The sequence below is a fragment of the Erinaceus europaeus genome, chromosome 10, assembly GCF_950295315.1.
Source record: "Erinaceus europaeus chromosome 10, mEriEur2.1, whole genome shotgun sequence".
Lineage (NCBI taxonomy): Eukaryota > Metazoa > Chordata > Mammalia > Eulipotyphla > Erinaceidae > Erinaceus > Erinaceus europaeus.
This window is the reverse complement of record NC_080171.1, coordinates 80,059,580-80,079,131: the sequence shown is the minus strand read 5'-3', so window position 1 is coordinate 80,079,131 and position 19,552 is coordinate 80,059,580. Positions and strand designations below refer to the sequence as shown.

At 41.9% G+C, this 19,552-nt stretch overlaps 1 protein-coding gene and 1 long non-coding RNA gene across 2 annotated transcripts in view; one reads left to right on the top strand and one right to left on the bottom strand.

Moving 5' to 3' along the window:
* Window positions 1–18,609, bottom strand: part of UGCG (UDP-glucose ceramide glucosyltransferase) — a 42,980-nt gene extending 24,371 nt beyond the window's left edge. The window contains exon 1 of the mRNA XM_007529509.3: window positions 17,984–18,609. Coding sequence (XP_007529571.1) covers window positions 17,984–18,081 — 98 coding nt within the window. The 5' untranslated portion in view covers window positions 18,082–18,609. The remainder of the gene's footprint in view (window positions 1–17,983) is intronic.
* Window positions 7,173–9,139, top strand: LOC132540906 (uncharacterized). Its single transcript, XR_009552078.1, has 2 exons — window positions 7,173–7,894; window positions 8,490–9,139. It is a non-coding gene; the product is annotated as an uncharacterized LOC132540906 (long non-coding RNA).
* Window positions 18,610–19,552: the final 943 nt, after the last annotated feature.

Here is a 19,552-nt window from a genome sequence, read left to right as displayed (position 1 = left end):
TTTCAGAGTCTTGAGCCTAGCAGTAATGAAAACAAATGGAAAAGGAAACCAATGGGATTACATCAAACTAAAAAGCTTCTGTGTCAGAAAAGGAATCATTACCAAAATAAAAAGTCACCCTACTGAATGAGAGATCTTTACAACACTGAAGATCAGATAAAGGGCTAATAAAACATAGTTCACAATACTCTGCAAGAACAAGACAAACAAAAACCAACCCCACTGAAAATGGGGAGAAGACATGAACAAAATCTCTCTCTCTCTTCTCTCTCTCTTTTTGCCTCCAGGATTATTGCCAGGGCTCGGTGCCTGCACCATGAATCCACTGCTCCTGGAGGCCATTTTTTCCTTTTGTTCTCTGGTTGTTTTTACCATTTTGTGGTTATTATCATTGTTACTGATGTCATTGTTGTTGGATAGGACAGCGAGAAATAGAGAGAGAAGAGGGGAAGACAGAGAGGGGGAAAGAAAGAGAGACACCTGCAGACCTGCTTCGACGCCTGTGAAGCGACTCCCCTGCAGGTGGGGAGCTGGGGCTCAAACCGGGATCCTTACTCTGGTCCTTGTGCTTGGTGCCACGTGCACTGAACCCACTGTGCTACCACTTGACCTCCTATGAACAGAATCTTAACTAAAGAAGATAAATAAAGGCTGGGGAAATACACAGTGGTTACACAGATAACTTTCATGCCCCAGGCTACCAAATGTCCCAGGTTCAATCCCCAGCACCACAATAAAGCAGAGCTGAGCAGTGCTCTGGTAAAAATAATAAACACACAAACAATCCAGATGGTCAAATGCTCAAAGTCATTGATTATCAGAGAAATATAAATCAAGACAATAAAGACTGATGAGTTTTTAAGAAAGCTGTGGTGGGGAGTCGGGCTGTAGCGCAGCGGGTTAAGCACAAGGACCGGCATAAGGATCCTGGTTCGAACCCGGCTCCCCACCTGCAGAGGAGTCGCTTCACAGGCGGTGAAGCAGGTCTGTAGGTGTCTTTCTCTCCTCCTCTCTGTCTTCCCCTCCTCTCTCCATTTCTCTCTGTCCTATCCAACAACGACAATAATAATAACTACAACAATAAGACAACAAGGGCAACAAAAGGGAATAAATAAATAAAATAAATATTAAAAAAAAAAAAAAGAAAGCTGTGGTATATACACAATGGAATACTTCTTGACTGTAAGAAATTACAAAATCTTCTCTTATTGCTTCTTCTTCTAGCGTTTGCCCTTCTTCCGTAGCCAGTCAACAGCATCAGGTTGAGCCTGATGTAAAGTTTCAAGACCTCCTTTGAATCTGGAGAGGTGGCAGTCATTGACTATGTGGGTCATAGTCTGTCTGTAGCCACAGGGGCAGTTCGGGTCGTCTCTGGCTCCCCAGCGATGGAACATAGCTGCGCACCGGCCATGGCCTGTTCATAGCGATTGAGGAGGGCCCAATCATAACGTGCTAGGTCAAAGCCGGGTTGACGCTTGCAGGGGTCTGTGATGAGGTGTTTGTTCTGCTCCTACTAGGCACTGCTCCTGATTGCTGTTCCTGCAAACTCAGCTGCAGCTTTCTCTTCCTGTGTACATTTCTTCCCCATGAACTCCGCCATGCAACCTTTCAAGGAGACTAAACACATGTAGCTGAACTCTGGTAACTAACTTATGGACTCATGAACCTGGCCTAGCATATATCCCTGTTTATATAATGCCTATTTTGCTGTACCTAATCAATACCGAGTGAAAATACAGAGTGAAACTTAGACTAACTGTAGTCTATTATAGCAGAGTCAAGGACTCTAAAGTGGGGAAAGTGGGGCAAGTGGGGGTGGGGGAGAACCCAATGCATGATGATGGAAGATTTCAGTTGGTGGTGTGTGTGGTGCACAGGCACCTACCATGGAGAGACAAAAAACTATATTCATATGACAACTGTCTCATAAATCACAAACTTAAGATTCATAGCAACTGGAGACATTCTCATTCAGATACCTTATGTCAGTGGATTGTGTCTGAGGTTATTTTTAGGTTATCACTAGTAATCTAAGGCATCTAGGTTTAAGGACCTGGGTTGAATTTTTTTTTTTTTCCCTCCAGGGTTATTGCTGGGCTCGGTTCCTGCACCATGAATCCACCGCTCCTGGAGGCCATTTTTCCCCCTTTTTGTTGCCCTAGTTGTTGCAGCCTCGTTGCGGTTATTATTGCCATGTTCACGTTGCTTTGTTGTTGGATAGGATAGAGAAAAATGGAGAGAGGAGGGGAAGACAGAGAGAGAAAGATAGACACCTGCAGACCTGCTTCACCGCCCGTGAAGCGACTCCCCTGCAGGTGAGGAGCCGGTGGCTCGAACCGGGATCCTTACGCCGGTCCCTGCGCTTTGCGCCACGTGCGCTTAACCCACTGCGCCACTGCCCGACTCCCCTCCTGGGTTGATTTTTATACCAAGTGCACAGCTAACTAGCTCTGTACCCTTGGGCAAGTTGCCACTTTATCTCAGGGATTTCTTTGTTTATATGTGTAATGTGTAAGTAACAGTATTTTTTTTTTGTCATAAAGTAGTTGTGAAAAATAGAAGGGATAAAGCTAGAAGGTAAACATTCCATGATAATATTGATAATTTAAAATACTATTTTCCACCCAAAGTAGCCTCTCTCCTGGCGAGGTTTAGAGATATCACACTGATGAGTTTGATATGCCAAAATGAAAAGACTAGAAATGTATACATTTAAAAATTCATTACTGTTAACTGTAAACCATTCACTAATCCCCCCAAAATAGAAAAAAATCATGTAAGTTGTTTGTTTTTAAATACTAGATCATTACAATGTTTGGGTTAAGAAAGACTAGAAGGGATGGCAGGTGGTGCAGAGGGTTAAGTGTTATGGATCCGGTTTAGAATCCCTGGCTCCCCACCTGTGGGGGGGTGGGGATGGCTTCACAGGCTGTGAAGTATGTCTACAGGTATTTATCCCTCTCTGTCTTCCCTCCTCCTCTTGATTTCTCTCTGTCCTAGCCAAGAACAACAGCAGCAATAACAAGGACAACAAAATGGGAAAAATGGCCTCCAGGAGCAGTGGATTTGTAGCGCAGGCACTGAGCCCCAGTGATAACCCTGGAGGCAAAAAAAAAAGCTATGGCATAAATCCGGCCAGGCTTCCCTGGACTGAAGACCCCACCAATACGTCCTGGAGCTCAGCTTCCCCAAAGACTCACCCTACTACATAAAGAGAGAGGCAGACTGGGAGTATGGATCAATGCCCATTGACCAGTCAATGCCCATGTTCAGCGGGGAAGCAATTACAGAAGCCAGACCTTCCACCTTCTGCAACCCACAATGACCCTGGGCCCATGCTCCCAGAGGGATAGAGAATGGGAAAGCTATTGGGGAGGGGATGGGATATGGAGATTGGGTGGCGGGAATTGTGTGGAGTTGTAACCCCCTATCCTATGATTTTGTTAATGTCTCCTTTCTTAAATAAAAATTTAAAAAAATATGGCATAAAATACACCAGTAAAATGTTTATGTTATATTCAACACTTAAACTAAAAATTATTTATATCGTTGTAGCTATTATTGATGTCGTCGTTGCTGGATAGGACAGAGAGAAATGGAGACGGGAGGGGAAGACAGAGAAGGGGAGCGACTCCCCTGCAGGTGGGGAGCCAGGGGCTCAAACCAGGATTCTTTTTTTTTTTTAATTTTTTATTTTATTTATTTATTCCCTTTTGTTGTCCTTGTTGTTTTTATTGTTGTAGTTATTTTTTTTATGTTGTTGTTGGATAGGACAGAGAGAAATGGAAAGAGGAGGGGAAGATAGAGAGGGGGAGAGATAAGACACCTGCAGACCTGCTTCACTGCCTGTGAAGCGACTCCCTTGCAGGTGGGGAGCCGGGGGCTCGAACTGGGATCTTTACGCTGGTCCTTGTGCTTTGCACCACCTGTGCTTAACCCGCTGCGCTACCGCCGGACTCCCCGAACCAGGATTCTTATGCCGGTTCTTGCGCTTTGTGCCATGCGCGCTTAAACTGCCGCCCCACCCCAATTTCATTATTTTCACGCTTTGATTTAAGTTCTAGCCTAGAATATAATTTTTAGGGAGTCGGGCGGCAGCGCGGCGGGTTAAGCACACATGACTCAAAGTGCAAGGACCGGCGTAAGGATCCCAGTTCGAGGCCCCGGCTCCCTACTTGGGGGGGGGGGGGAGAGGTCACTTCACAGGCGGTGAAGCAGGTCCGCAGGTGTCTCTTTCTCTCCCCCTCTCTTGATTTCTCTGTCCTATATAACAACAAGAACAGCAATGACAACAATAATAATAATGACAACAAGGGCAACAAAATGGGAAAAAATGGCCTCCAGGAGCAGTGGATTTGTAGTGTGGTTACTGAGCCCCAGCAATAACCCTGGAGGCAAAAAAGAAAAGAAAAGAAAAGAAAAGAAAAGAAAAGAAAAGAAAAGAAAAGAAAAGAAAAGAATGCAATTATGGGAGCTGGGAGGTGGCACACTTAGTTGAGTGCACACTGTAATGCACAAGGACCTTGGTTCAAGTCCATGGTCTCCACCTGCAGTGGGGAAGCTTCACAATCAGTGAAGTGGTGCTACAGGTATTTTTCTGTCTCTCTCTAGCCTCTTTCCCTCTCAATTTCTCTGTCTCTATCCAAAATAAATACATATTATCAAAATAAAAAATCTAAAAGTAATGCAATGATGGGAGCAATGAACATCAAATATCACAAATTATTATCCATTTACTGTTATCTGCCCCTAGTTTTAGATGGATTCTCAGGCAGAGGTGCTACATAGTCCTGATTTTTCTTAATGCTGCATCCTCAGTCTGACTCAAGAATCTCCATTCACTTGGTTAAAAGGGGGTTGTTGGGGGCCAGGTAGTGCAGTGGGTTAAGCGCACGTGGCGCAAAGCGCAAGGACTGGCATAAGGATTCCAGTTTGAGACTCCAGCTCCCCACCTGCAGGGGGGTCATTTCACAAGCTGTGAAGCAGGTTTTCAGGAGTCTTTCTCTCCCCCTCTGTCTTCTCCTTTTCTCTCGATTTCTCTCTGTCCTATCCAACAATAGCAACAACAACAATGATAATAACAACAACAATAAACAACAAAGGCAACAAAAGGGAAAGTAGCCTCCAGGAACAGTGGATTCATAGTGCGGGCACTGAGCCCTATTAATAACCCTTGTTGGTCACTCTATGAGCCAAGAGGAAAAGATAAGATAATTTCCACATTACAACAGACACACCATACAAAGTAACTACTCTCTATTCCAAGCAATACCAGGTCTTCTAGTATGGTGATTAGAGGAATTCCAAAGGACACTTTATTCTGTTCAACATTAAACTGTCACACCCTAGCAGTTTGCAAAGCAGAAACTACAAATAGCCTTCTCAACCCCCACCAGGTGCTGGGGGAAAGCTGAAAAGCTCTGATCAGTGACAGGCACAAGGCCAATATCTGGTATTTTAACAATATTTGGGTTCTCTTGAAATAGGATCAAACCCAGGGCCTTAAACATGTGAGAAATGTGCTTGACTACTTAACTATTAATACACTCCAAGTCCTTGATTTGCTTCATCTTAAAAACATAAAATGATCCTGAAGAGCAGAGGAGCAATTTTGGGAAGCTAGAAAATACAGTAAAAATGTCAATGTGTCATTTTACCAAATAATTCTATTTTCCTATACTCTGCCCCCCCTCATTTTTTATTAATGATTAAACAGTGTTTGACAAAATTGTAAGATTATAGGTGTAAAATGTCATGCCCACACATGATATGACACCAAACTTTTTACCAGAGTTCTGTGCCTGACACCCCTACCCAACAACCTCCATGTCACACATCTGACAAGAGATTTGTTATCAAAAAATTTTTTTTAAGATTTTTAAAAACTTTTATTTATTTTCCCTTTTGTTGCCCTTGCTGTCTTTTTATTGTTGTTGTAGTTATTGTTGTTGTTGATGTCGTCGTTGTTGGATAGGACAGAGAGAAATGGAGTGAGGTGGGTAAGACAGAGAGGGGAGAGAAAGACAGACACCTGCAGACCTACTTCAGGGGCTCATGCCGGGATCCTTATGCAGGTCTTTGCACTTTGCGCCACGTGCGCTTAACCCGCTGCGCTACCACCCGACTCCCTGTTATCAAAAATTTATAAAGGAACTATACAGTTCAAAAACAACAAACAACCCAGTTTTAAAAAAACAGTAAGTAAAAGATCTGAGCGGGGAGTCGGGCGGTAGCGCAGCGGGTTAAGCGCACGTGGAGCAAAGCGCAAGGACCTGCATAAGGATGCCGGTTAGAGCCAAGGCTCCCCACCTGCAGGGGAGTCGCTTCACAGGCAGGTCTGCATGTCTATCTTTCTCTCCCCTTCTGTCTTACCCTCCTCTCTCCATTTCTCTCTGTCCTATCCAACAATGACATCAACAACAATAACTACAACAGAAACAACAAGGGCAACAAAAAGGAAATAAATAAATAGATCTAGCAGACAGTACTCTAAAGATTCACAAGGGACTGGCAAAATAGATCAATTGATTAGTGTGCTGCTTTGCCATGTGTATAACGTAGCTCCATGCAGGCATTGGTGCTGTGGTCCTTTACACACGCACACACGCATAGGCACCCTCCCTCTCTCTTTCTCTCCATATATATGGAGCCCATTTTCACTTATTAGGGAAATGCAATTAAATTAAAGTCACCTGTGAAAGTGGCCTACATCAACAAAACATGAGATGACAAGTATTGGTGAGGATGCAGAGAAAAAGAAAACTGTTAGTGGGAATGCTTGTGAGTACTCAAACAGAAATGAATAAATCACCCAAAGACATATATCCAAAGGACGTGAAAGCACTGACTCAAGAAATTATTTCTAAATAATAAAAAAAATTATTGCTACTAGTGTTATTGTTGGAGCTCAGTGCCAGCACTACAAGTCCACCACTCTCAGTGGCCATTATTTCCTTTTGTCTCCTTCCTTCCTTCTTTCCTTCCTTCCTTCCTTTCTGTCTGTTTCCTTTTCTATTTTATTTGATAGGACAGAGAAAAATTGAGAGAGGAGGGAGATAGAAAGACAGACACCTATAGATCTGCTTCACCACTCACAAAGCTCCCTCCCTGGGGGAGCAAGGGCTTGAATCTGGTCCTTGGGCATGATAATGTGTGCACTCAACAGGTGGCCCCTCTAAATTAAATTTTAAATCAGAGTTAGAGTTGCCCTCTGAGATTGAATATACACACACACGTTCATGTGATTAAGGTCTGTCCCTTTCAAAGACACAGGAGTGGAGAGTGTACACAACATTGTTTCAGGGCTATCCTTCCTAGTAGCAGACAGAAAGCATCTGGAGTGCTTTCTCAGAGTAATTTAAATCCAAAAGTTTGTGAAGGATGATGAATCACAAGCAAAAGACAGGCCTTCAGGGTTCTTTCCACTGCGAGTTAGAAGGACATCTATTCAGGGAGCACTTCAAAGAACTCCAAGAGACAGGGAGGAACACTCAGGGATTCTGCTGGATTTGATAGCTCTTTTACTGAATCCTAATACCTCTCTTCACAAGGGTTTTCAAGTCTTGAGCGTGTGAGATAGCCTTGTTTTGTCCTGATTTTTACCTCCAGTATCTCTCTCTCTCTCAAACTGCTACTGTCTGTGAGAGATGATTAGGTCTTCTCTTCAAAAGAACATAAACAGAACAACTGTTTAGTACAAAAACTCTTTTTATAAATTGTTATCTATGACCACCTGTGGCCAGTAGTTTTATATTTTTAGGTCAGCTCCTTGCAGTGCTTGCTAATCCTCCAGCAGAGACCCTCAGACTCTCTTCTTCCTTTCCTTATTTAGGCAACGGGGAGATTGTAAGATCTGAAGCCCAGCTCAGGGATGGAAGAGACAGTTCTGCATCAGGTATAAAAAATGAGAGATGGGGCGGGGGAGATAGTATAATGGTTATGCAGACTCTCATGCCTGAGGCTCCTAAATCCCAGGTTCAATCCCCCCGCACCACCATAAGCCAGAGCTGAGTAGTGCTCTGGTGTTTATCTCTCTCTGTGTGTGTCTCTCTCTCTGCATCTCTCTAAAAAATAAAGTTAATAAAAAAAATTTTTTAAAAAGGGAGATGGCTGAGGAGGGCACGCTATTGTTGTAGTTATTATTGTTGTTATTGATGTCGTCATTGTTAGGACAGAGAGAAATGGAGAGAGGAAGGGAAGACAGAGGGGGAGAGAAAGACAACTCCCCTGAAGGTGGGGAGCCGGGGGCTCAAACAGGGATCCTTACACCAGTCCTTGCGCTTTGCGCCATGTGCGCTTAACCCGCTGTGGTACCGCCTGATTCCTGACAAGTAATTTTAATCGGATGTAATTTACAACATGTCTTTTTCATCATCTTAGGAATTTTATCCTTTTGATTTGCACACCCCCCTTTCTTCTCTCTCTCCAGTTTATTTAATGGTTTATGCCATTTTTACATGGCTCTTTTTCAGTTATGTGTTTATTTTTAGCAGGACACATGTTCTACATAAAAGAAAACCTGTTGGAGACAATGCAGACAATAAAGGGTGGACTCTTTCCTCCTTGGTCGATTGGAAGCAGCTTCATCAGCAAACTTAATACCATCCTATACCTCCTCAGAGTGAGGCATCTATCTCTTAGGGTGAATGTGTATGCTTTGGGGCAACGTTCACTTGTTTCCAGATTGAGCTGTGTTCTGCTGTGCTAGTCAATTTATCTGATTCGTAGGAATTTTTCACCTCTGCTTCATGCCACCAAGTTTGTTAAAACTTCATATAACAGTTGCTTCAGGAGCAGTTCTTTATTTCTATTGCCACCATGGTTATGGCTGAGGCTTGTTGCCAGCACTATGAAACCACTACTCCTGGAAGCCATTTTCTTTCTTTTCTTTCCCTATTTTATTCGATAGGACAGACAGAACTTGAGAAGGGGAGATAGGGAAAGACAAGCCTCCAGAACTGCTTCCTCTCCTGAAGTGTACCCCTTGCAAGTGGGGAGTGGGGAATGAAACCCAGGTCTTTGAGTATGGAAATGTCTGTGATCAACCAGGTGCACTACTACTTGGTCTCTGCAGCAGTTCTTGATGTCATGTAGTCCCTGTCAGTAATTACCAATGATTATAGGTTTTGTTGTTACTTGACCATGCTCTGGAAGACTGTTACTGTGTTTATGATCACCATGTACCACTTCCATTTAGCACTCATTGTTTCAAAATGGCACTACACCTATTCTGATGTATACAAAGAATAGCTACACAAAGCATACCTCCCAAGGGCAACCTTACTGCAGATACAAGACTCCCTGGGGAATATAAAACAACCAGAATGAGTTAACTTATAGGAAAACATAAACTATTACCACCAGGACTATCGAATTACATACTATAGGATACAAAAGATTCTGTCACCACAGAAAAAAATTTAAGAGCTCTTTATTAATTTCAACCCTTCTAATCAGCCCCCCCCAAAACAATAATCCACTATTAATACTTTGTTAACAAGAGAACTAGTGTTAGTGTGTGGAAATGGATACAACATAGCATTTTGCTAATAGCAACTATGTAAGATAGGCTATATGGCCCCAGCAGATAGTGCTCAAAAATCACAAGGCCTTACTATACCATAAACTCAAAACCCATTCTTTTCACATCAAAAGGAAACTAAAGGGGTTTTTCTCTATGATTTTCTACACAAAGTCCTAAAGCTATCCCTTTTAAAGGTGAAGGTAATTCTTAAGTTTTTGATATATGTGTGTATAAAGTAAAATTCTGTGGCTAAAGGAAACATGGTGTGTACTAGTTATGATTTGCATGTCCACGAACTCAAGATAGCCTGGGCTCTGAATTCTCAGGACAGATCGAAGTATAAAGATTGCTGAAGGTAAGGTAATTTTCCCTTTGAAAACCTTGGAAGAAGGGCTAAGATTTAAAAAGGACTTTGTAGAGAAGCAAGTTATTAATATATTTTACCTTGAAATGTCTAGTTAGAAATAGTGAGGCACTGATTCCATCTGATTTAATTCATCTCCTTGAAGTCTATATGGCCACTGGAAGTATCCCAAATTCTAGCCATCTGCCTCAAAGTTACAATGGCTAAATGACACTGAATTAGTCAACAAGCAAAACTGCACCATTAGTACTAGGAGAAAAAAAAATCCAAACATCATTTAACAATAAGAGTACCTAGTACACACCAGAAACATAAGAGTAAATAAGACACCTTCCTTACTCTCAGAAGCTTACAATTTAATTGGTGAAACAAGTAAACACACATTTATAATCTACGTGGGTTAAAGGAAGGAGCTTTAAAGGGTTAAAGGGTGAAAATACATAACATGGGTAGCTCTATCCCAATAATAAATAAGTAGGCACTAATTAAACAAAAATGGAAGAGGAAGCAAGAAAAGAAAGAAAAAGATAGTTATACAGAAAGTATAACTAACCCATTCAATAAAATGCCAGTAATTCAATGTTACTGAATATGTACAATACAAGGAGAGCTCAGCTCCTTGAAGAAGAAAATAAACTACTGGTTAATGTGTAATCCAAGTAGTGCTACCTCTTCTGGCATGGAAGTTTAAGGGATTCCAGAAGATACTTTATTCAACTTTACAGACCAATAAATTGCCACACCCAAAGCAAAGACTACAAACAAGTCTGTGACATGCTGTAACTGATCAGAACTCAGGCATTTAAGAACAAGGTCAGAAGTAGGAAGGCCTATTTGTATTCTTTGCATATCCTCTCTTAAGGAGGTAAATTTTAACCTGAAGGCAAAAGAGAAAGTAATAGACTTTAAGTAGGATCAGTGCTCAAAAAGGGTAAGACTGCAATAAGAAAAAAAAAATTGAAGGAAATAGAAAGGAAGCAAAGTTGAAGGTAGAGATACCAAAGAATAGACATAGTTTCAAAATATCGAGAGAAGGAACACAGTGTACTGAATTAATGATGAAAAAGGAGGGCTAGTTAACAGAACCCATACTGGACATTTATATAATCATAATTTTCATTTTGCTTTTCAAATCTACCACGCTATTGTCCAATTTTGTATCTTCCCAGGTTCAAGATAAAGGGGGTAAATTGTCTCATTCATTCACCCAAAAAAGGTCTGGAAACCATCTGAACTGATCAAACAACTGAACTTAAAACCAACTGAACAATATATGAACAAAGTTCTAGACTAAACATAGAAAAGAAGCTTTTTATTACATTCCACTAAGGTTTGGAATTATTAACACATTTACAGCAAAAATCCTAATACCTGAAAGTAATATTTGAGTGCTGAAAATCACAGTTAAATACAATTAATCGTCTCACAGGTAGTTTATTGATTAAGCTCATAGAATGAGTGTTAAATTCCATCCAAATACTATGCAACAGGTATAAAAGATGTTGTACCAGCAGTAAATAAAGCAGAATTAACTTGAAAAAGATCTTTTGTGGAAAGACCTTTGCCTTAGTAGAGTGCCATTAATATTTATGGCTACAAACAGTATTTTCATTAGCATGGCACCTCAAGTCAACAGAAAAAGCAAAGTCAGCACTAAATGTAAAGGCATTACGTATAGAGGAGCACTGATAATCTAAGGAAGGGGAGTATACAGGAAAGAGACAGGATGAGCTGGGCGGTAGCACACTTGGTAAGACACACACCCAGGTTCCCAGGTACCCACGTGCAAGGGGAAGCGTTGAGTCGTAAAGTGATGCTACAGTTATCTCTCTTTCTTTCCTTCTCCCTTCCTTCTCAATTCTGATCTCTATCAAAAAGAAAGAAAGAGACAGAGGCAGAGAAAGAGAAACGGAGAATGGTCACTAGGAGTGGTAGATTTGTCATGCAGGCACCGAATCCCAGAGACAACCCTAGAGACATAAATAAGTAAATAAATAAATAAATAAGAAGGAAGATGAAAAAGAAAAAGAACTGGTTCCAGACTTTCATGTGACTTCATCACAGCTCATACTCTATCAAATCATGCTAGCACTTGGAAATAAAAGAAAAGAAAAAGGAGAAAAGATAAGGTTGTAATTAATAATTATTTGGGTGAAGTAAAAATCCTTGGTAATAGGTACCTTGAGTTACAGATCCTTTCGTCTGAATGTTGTAAATCCTCTGATCTTAATGTCATCTGAATACCATAGAGGTAGAAATCCCACAGATGCTGCTACCTATCAGCTGGTGCCCTAGTCGGGGAGTCCTGAGATTCCCAACCAGACATGATGGGCCTAGACCTCAAATAAATCCATCTCCATTGTTACTGGTCATCTGTATCAGGAACAACACAATAAACCCCTTTGTGGGCCCCCATAGGACCTTGCCCTCAACTTGGATCAACAACGGTAGAGAATGTTCCATCCCCCGAAGGGAGGATGGACAACATATTCTATTCTACACCTGAGGAAGATGGGTCCTGATATTGGGCAGCTTGAAACGTTCCTACTCATGACTACAGAATGTGAGCTCAGAACTGGGATGCAGAGGTTACATAGGCTCCTAAGCTGATTATGGGGCCCAGTGCCCATAATCAAAATCAATGGGGTTTACAGTCAACAATATTTATACCCATTTCCCATATTTGGGAACTACTCTCTTCCCTGATACAGCTCTCTGGTCCTTTTCCCAACCATCATCATCCCAGACATCATCTCTCCAGACAATAACTTGGACCTATTTGCATATCAGATTTCAGGCTCAGGGGAAAAAAAAAAAGTAGTATAGCCACAGGCCCTGTGGAATATAACTAAAATATGCCTACTAGCTATCTACAAAATGGAGGACCCCCCAACTCTTCATCTACACTATTCCAGCCTTTAGGTTCATGATTAGTCAACAACTTTTTTGGCTTTATATGTTAACTCTCTTTTCAGCCACCAGGTTCCAGAGCCAATCATGATGCCAACCAGACTTCCCTAGACAGACACCCTGACCAATGTGTCCTGGAGCTCTGCTTCCCCAGAGCCCTTCTCCACTAGGGAAAGAGACAGGCTGGGAATACGGATCGACCTGTCAACATCCATGTTCAGCGAGGAAGCAATTACAGAAGCCAGACCTTCCACCTTCTGCAATCCACAATGACCTTGGGTCCATACTCCCAGAGGGCTAAAGAATAAGAAAGCTATCATGGGAGGGGATGGTATATGGAATTCTGGTGGTGGGAACTGTGTGGAGTTGTACCCCTCTTACCCTATGGTTTTGTCAATGTTTCCTTTTTATACATAAATAAATAAATGTAAGATTAAAAAAATAAAATAAAATAACATGTTAAAAAGACAGTTTGCAAAAGAATTAGGAGGGCTTTCCTCTCCAGAAATAATGTAATACGGGGAGCAGGGAAAATAGCATAATGGTTATGCAAAAAGACTCATTCCTGAGGCTAGGCGGTGGTGCGCCCAATTATGTGCACATAGTACTGTGCTCAAGGACCCAGGTTCAAACCCCAGCTCCCCTCCTGCAGGGGGTATGCTTCACAAGCAGTGAAAGAGGTCTGATGGTGTCTCTCTCACTCTTTATCTCTGCTTCCCCTCTCAATTTCTCTGTCCTATTAAATAAAATAGGAGAAAAAAAGGGGGGTGGCCACCAGAAGCAGTAGATTCATAGAGCTGGCACTGAGCCCCAGCAATAGCCCTTGAGGGAGGAGAAAAAAAAAAGACTCCTGCCTGCCTGAGGCTACAAGATCCAAGGCTCAATTCTTTGCACCACCATAAACCAGTTAAGCAGTGCTCTGGTAAAAGGGAAGGAAAAAGAAAGAAAGAAAGAAAGAAAGAAAGAAAGAAAGAAAGAAAGAAAGGAAAGTATACAAGTAATAAAACTTCATTAAGTGGCTCAGGAGGTACTGCAATGGATAACACTTTGGACTTGGAAGTAGGGATCCCCAGTTTGATCCCTGACATTACATGTTCAACATAGAAGCTTTAGTTCTTCTCTCATTCTCTTATTCCTTCTCATTAATAGATAACTTAAAAAAGAATAAAAATAAAATAAAACATCATTATAACTTCCCTCAGAAGCCCTGAGGACACCATAGTATACAGATGATCAAATTCCTTATTAATAAATAGCATATAATATAATTTGCACATACATAGGTACATTCTCCATAGCATATATTCAGTCATCTCCAAATTGCTATATTATTATAAGTAGGGTGATGCTTAGTAAACTATAAATGCTATGTACATAATTGCTACACTGTATTGCTTAAGAAACAGTTACAAGGAAAAAAGATTGCGTCCATATAAAACAGAAACATATGGTAGGTCTAACTTGAATATTATTTGAATATGTGGATGTAGAATACATTGATATTGAGAGCCAAACAGAAATTACATATATAAGAAGCAACAAATTAGAGCTAAGGAGACAGTATAACAGTGATATAAAACAAAAAACTTTAAGGGAGTCGGGCAGTAGCGCAGCGGGGTAAGCACAGGTGGAACAAAGCTAAAGGACCAGAGTAAGGATCCCAGTTTGAGGCCCTGGCTCCCCACCTGCAGGGGAGTCGCTTCACAGGCAGTGAAGCAGGTCTGCAGGTGTCTATCTTTCTCTCCCCCTCTCTGTCTTCCCCTCCTCTCTCCATTTCTCTCTGTCCTATCCAACAACGACATCAATAACAAAAACAACAGTAATAGCTACAACAATAAAACAACAAGGGCAACAAAAGGGAATAAATAAATATTTTAGAAAATAAAAAAAAAATACTTTAATGCCTGAGGCTACTACATCCCAGGTTCAATCTCCAGCATCACTACACCACCTTAAGCCAGAGCTGAGCAGTTCTCTGGGAAAAAAAAAAAGTAATAGAATAGTAAAATAGCATTGATGATCTTGAAACATACACAAGAATACATAAGAATTTAAAACCATGAACTTGCCAAGTAAGCATTCAATATACAGTTTTGGGATAAGTGACTACATATCAGTATTAGGTGAATCTAAAACTAATGGCCTAAATTTCATCACATAACAAAAAAAATACTGAGGACATTAAAGGATAACAGTTTTAAAACTATATACTCAAAGTACTAAAAGAAGGGTGGAGGAGTTGGTATAGTGTTTATACAAAAAGACTTTCTCACCTGAGGATCCAAAGTCTCAGGTTCCATCCCCTGTACCACCAAAAGCCAGAGCTGAGTTGTGCTCTGGTCTCTTCTCTCTGTATTTCTTTCTCACTCATTAAAATAAATAAATAAATATAATATAAAACAAAATAAAAAATACTAAAAGATAGCAGCTACTAACTATATAACAATGTGGGATAAAGATATAAAAATTATAGCAGACAGTAAACATAAACAGAGTACCCAAAACAAGTGAGAAGGCACATTTCATGTCTACTGCATGGACAAAGATGAAAAATAGAAAACAGATTGGGGTAGAAACTGCAACATCAGAAAAAGCACTTCCATATTAAAGAGATCAATAGAACAGTATAATGCAGCAAAGGATTATGAATATGTAATTTACTACCACACGTAACACACACACACGAAAAGTGTAACATGGAACTATTAATTAGAGAAATGAAAATTAAAAAAGAAAGAAAAGAAAGCCTGATACTTAGTAAAGGAAAATGGAGGTGATCATTCAGTGTTCTCAGACTATGAATAGATACAACCTTCAAAAGGGTAATATGTATCATAGTTAAAATATACACCATTTCTGGCCTAATACTACCTGTTTCAGAAATGAAAACTAAGGAAATCATCTCTCAAAGAGGCATATAGATTAATTCATAAGTGTTGTTTGCAATCTAGACAAATTGGAAACAAATTAAATGCCCATCCATAATAAATATGAAAACATACTAGCTCATCATAATAAGAAACATCATGTATATATGTAAAAGGATGGTGAATGGGGCTGAGGGGCAGCTCAGAGGCACCTGCCTTGCCATATATGCAGTCCAAGTTTGAGGTCAGCACCACATGGGAGTGCCACAGACGGGGTACTCCCCCAGTGTTGTAGTGTCTGTCCCAATCTCTGTCTCTGGCTGAAGTAAAAGGAATGCAAAAGTCAATAGGGAGTAGTGAATTCACACATATGTGAGGCCCCAGCAGCTTGTACACACACACACACACACACACACACACACACACACACACACACACCACACACACACACACACACACACACACACACACACACACACACACACACACGAGAACTACTGATTACATCACTTACTGATGTGAAAAGAAAATGGTCATGATATTTTCACATGGAAGTTCCCTCCATGTTAAATCTGATGTCAATCTTTTCTCTAGCACCTAGAACACTTGTATGAAAGAATTTATTAAATATGTGAAATTTTAAAGCTAGTTGCAGAACAATAATCATAATATGGCTTTTTTCTCCTTCTTCCTCTTCCTACTATTTTCCTTTCTACATCCCCCTCCTTTTTCTCACATACACAAATATAATAGAAAGACAATGAAAAAAGCCTGACTAAGTAATAGTGTTTTGGTGAGTGTATTCAAATTTCTTTATTTCTCTCTATATTACTAAAATTCCCTACACAGTATGTATGTATTGTTGTAAATGAATATAATAGTAACACGACCTTTTTTTCAAAGTTGCAGAAAGTTTATCAGAATAGACAAGCCGAGAAATAGTTACCAAGGGATGTGATAGGTGGACAGTAAAGAATCAAATGCCAAAAGTGAGGCAGCTTTAAAGGGGGCAAAGAGGAAACTGACTGTCCCAGTACTGGAATGCTTTTAAGAACTCATATTTAAAATAAACTCCAGAATGTGTTCAATAATTAGAGCTCATGAACTCCAAAAACCAAGATCAGCAATACCCAAATGACATCTTTTTTTTTAATATTCAAAGAACTATCAATAATACATCTTGTACAAAGTAGCATACTTCTCCAGTACCAGAAAATGCCAAATACTAATAAAATGCAACAGCTTTGAAAGGGAAAACACACATTTTCTATAGAAAAAGGGTGGGGGGAGCATGACTAATTTCTTAAAAGTCCTAAAGTCCTAACTTCTCCTTTACTAACATACAGTCTATTCTAGGTGATGGTAAAGAATATTGTAGTTTTGTTTTCCTTCAGGATTAAAAAGTCAGTGAATTCATACCAGTAACACACCCTACACAAGTCTTACTCTTTATAAAGGCTGATTTTATTTTAAAGACACTTAAAGACTCATAAACAGCCACATACTAATCCTTGTCAGATTAATCTCATCATCCTGCTTTATTTTAATCATAGACTTTACCACTATCTAAAATAGGAAGCACCTTGCTCATCATGTGTCCCCAGTATAAAGCAGACCTCCAGAATTACTTGTTAAATGTAAATACGTGTGCGCAGAGGGGGACATTACACACACACACAGACACACACGAAAGAGGGAATTCGCAAAAAGAAAAGAACATCGAAATGTACATGACTTAACACCAGGTCTCAGAGGTTTGGTGGACATTTTTTAAGGTGGATAGGTGCTTCACATCTAAGGGCACAGAGCTCTTCTAGAAAGAAAACACACAAGGAGGGCTCCGTGAAGCTGTGTGTAGCTTCCAGAAAGATGTAAATGACCACCAATCACCCACCATCTAAGAACTGTGGTCCATGTCCAGAGAATAAACAATATATTTATACATCGTGGCTCCGATGGAAAAAAAAAATCACACGAATTCTCTACACCATGTAACGAAGCAAGCAACCATCAGCCTCGACACGTAAAAGCATAGTCTCCTTTCTCCTGACTGTGCAGCTCAATACACACACTCCCTCCCACTCTCCCCATCCCCCCTCTCTCGCCACTCTTTCTTCCCAAGGACCCCTGGCAGCATCACCTGGTCCAAGGGACAAGCGGATGGGAGAAATAATCCACAACGTAGCATTCTTCGCATTATCGGAGCCTAGTCCCTTCCGAAGCCCAATCCTTTTCATTCCCTCCTGCACATATTACCACCACCCAATCCCCGGAGGTCCAGATCCCGGCCACCGACTCCTCCGACTGCCAGTCACTCACGTGTAGATGATGGCCATGAAATGCATCAGCCATAGCACCAAGAAGAGGATGAATCCGAAGACGGCCATTCCCTCCAGGGCCAGGTCCAGTAGCGCCATCCCCTGGCCCGGCCGCCGCCACGGAAAGCGCTCCAGTGGGAGGAGGACTGGGTGGGCGCCGACGCGGGGACACAAGAAGGGAGAAGAAAGTGGGGAGAGGAAGAGGCGGAGGAGGGTGGAGACGGAAGGGGCGGGCAGGAATGGCGCGCTCCCGCCCGCGCGCTGCCCGAGGCGCGTTCGCGGCTGTAGGCGCTGCGGTGGCCGGGCTCCGTGGACCCCGAGCGTAGCCTCGCGTCCTGGCTCGCCCCAGCACACTTTCACAACCGCCGGTCGGACCCTTCGAGCCCGCGCCCCCACTGCCGCCGCCACCCCTCTGGTCTCCGAGCCGCGTAACACAGCTCCCTGCTCACCGCCACAGCTCCGCGTACTAATCGAAACCAGCAGCTAGCGCCTCGACTCCCCGGCGCGCCCCGCCCTGCCGCCCGCCCCTCCGAGGGGTGGTGCGCGCCTTTGCTGCCCGCCCACCGGGTTGCCGGCGCTCCTGTACGTCGCCGTCGCAGGCGCACCCCTGGGCGACAACTCCCGCTTAACTTGGCTGGACTTCCCGGGAGCTCCAGACTTCCGCTACCGCCACTGCATCCTTCAGTTCCAGGTGCCCCCTGGACGCACTGCGGGACTCCAGCACTGCAGTCCCGGGCAGTACTTCCTCGGCGCGATGGCGCGCAAGGACCCGACGCGGACGGAGTCTGCTTTTCCTGAGACAGGGAGTTCCAGGGCGCCCCAGAAAAAAGACATGGATTGCAGACAAATGCCCAAATTTGTTTTCGCAATCCCGTTCTCAATACGGTATTCCTCAGTCTCTCCGCCTGGCTAGTCTCAGAGCGGCTCGAGCCTTCCTCCAGGCCAGGATCCGGTTGCATGGACGTCCCCTGCCCTTCCCTTCTCACTGCTGTGGCTTCTTGGGTGACGGCAGACAAAAGAGTAAATCATCTCCGGATCTCTAAGTGCACTAGGTACAACATGTAATATAAAGGAAATTCTCAAGATGTAAGGAACAATTAATACTGAAGCCCCATATGATTACTACTGTCCAGTAAGGTAACCATATGCGAACTGTTGAGCGTCGAAATGTATCTAATATAAATTGAGGTGTGCCATGAGTGTAAACCATACACTAGTTGTCAAAGGCGAACTCCAATTTTATTTTGACTACATGTTGAAACGACGATATTTGTATACACTGGGTTAAAAAGACAAATTATTACATCAGTTTCTCTACTCTTGTTTTCTTCTTTTAAATGTGAGATAACTAGACACCAGAAAGTTGAATGTTGATCCATGAATATGGCCTTGCTCACAAATGGAAAGTTCTTAGACTAGTAAGATAACTTAATTTCACATCGGTCCAGGGAAATGTTTTAATCAGGTACTAAGTGCTTCTATTTGTTTTTTAGCCTAGATAAGTTTATATTATTTTTGATTGTTTTATGCTTGAGTAATGTTTATTATTTCTAAATGATTTCCTTTTAAG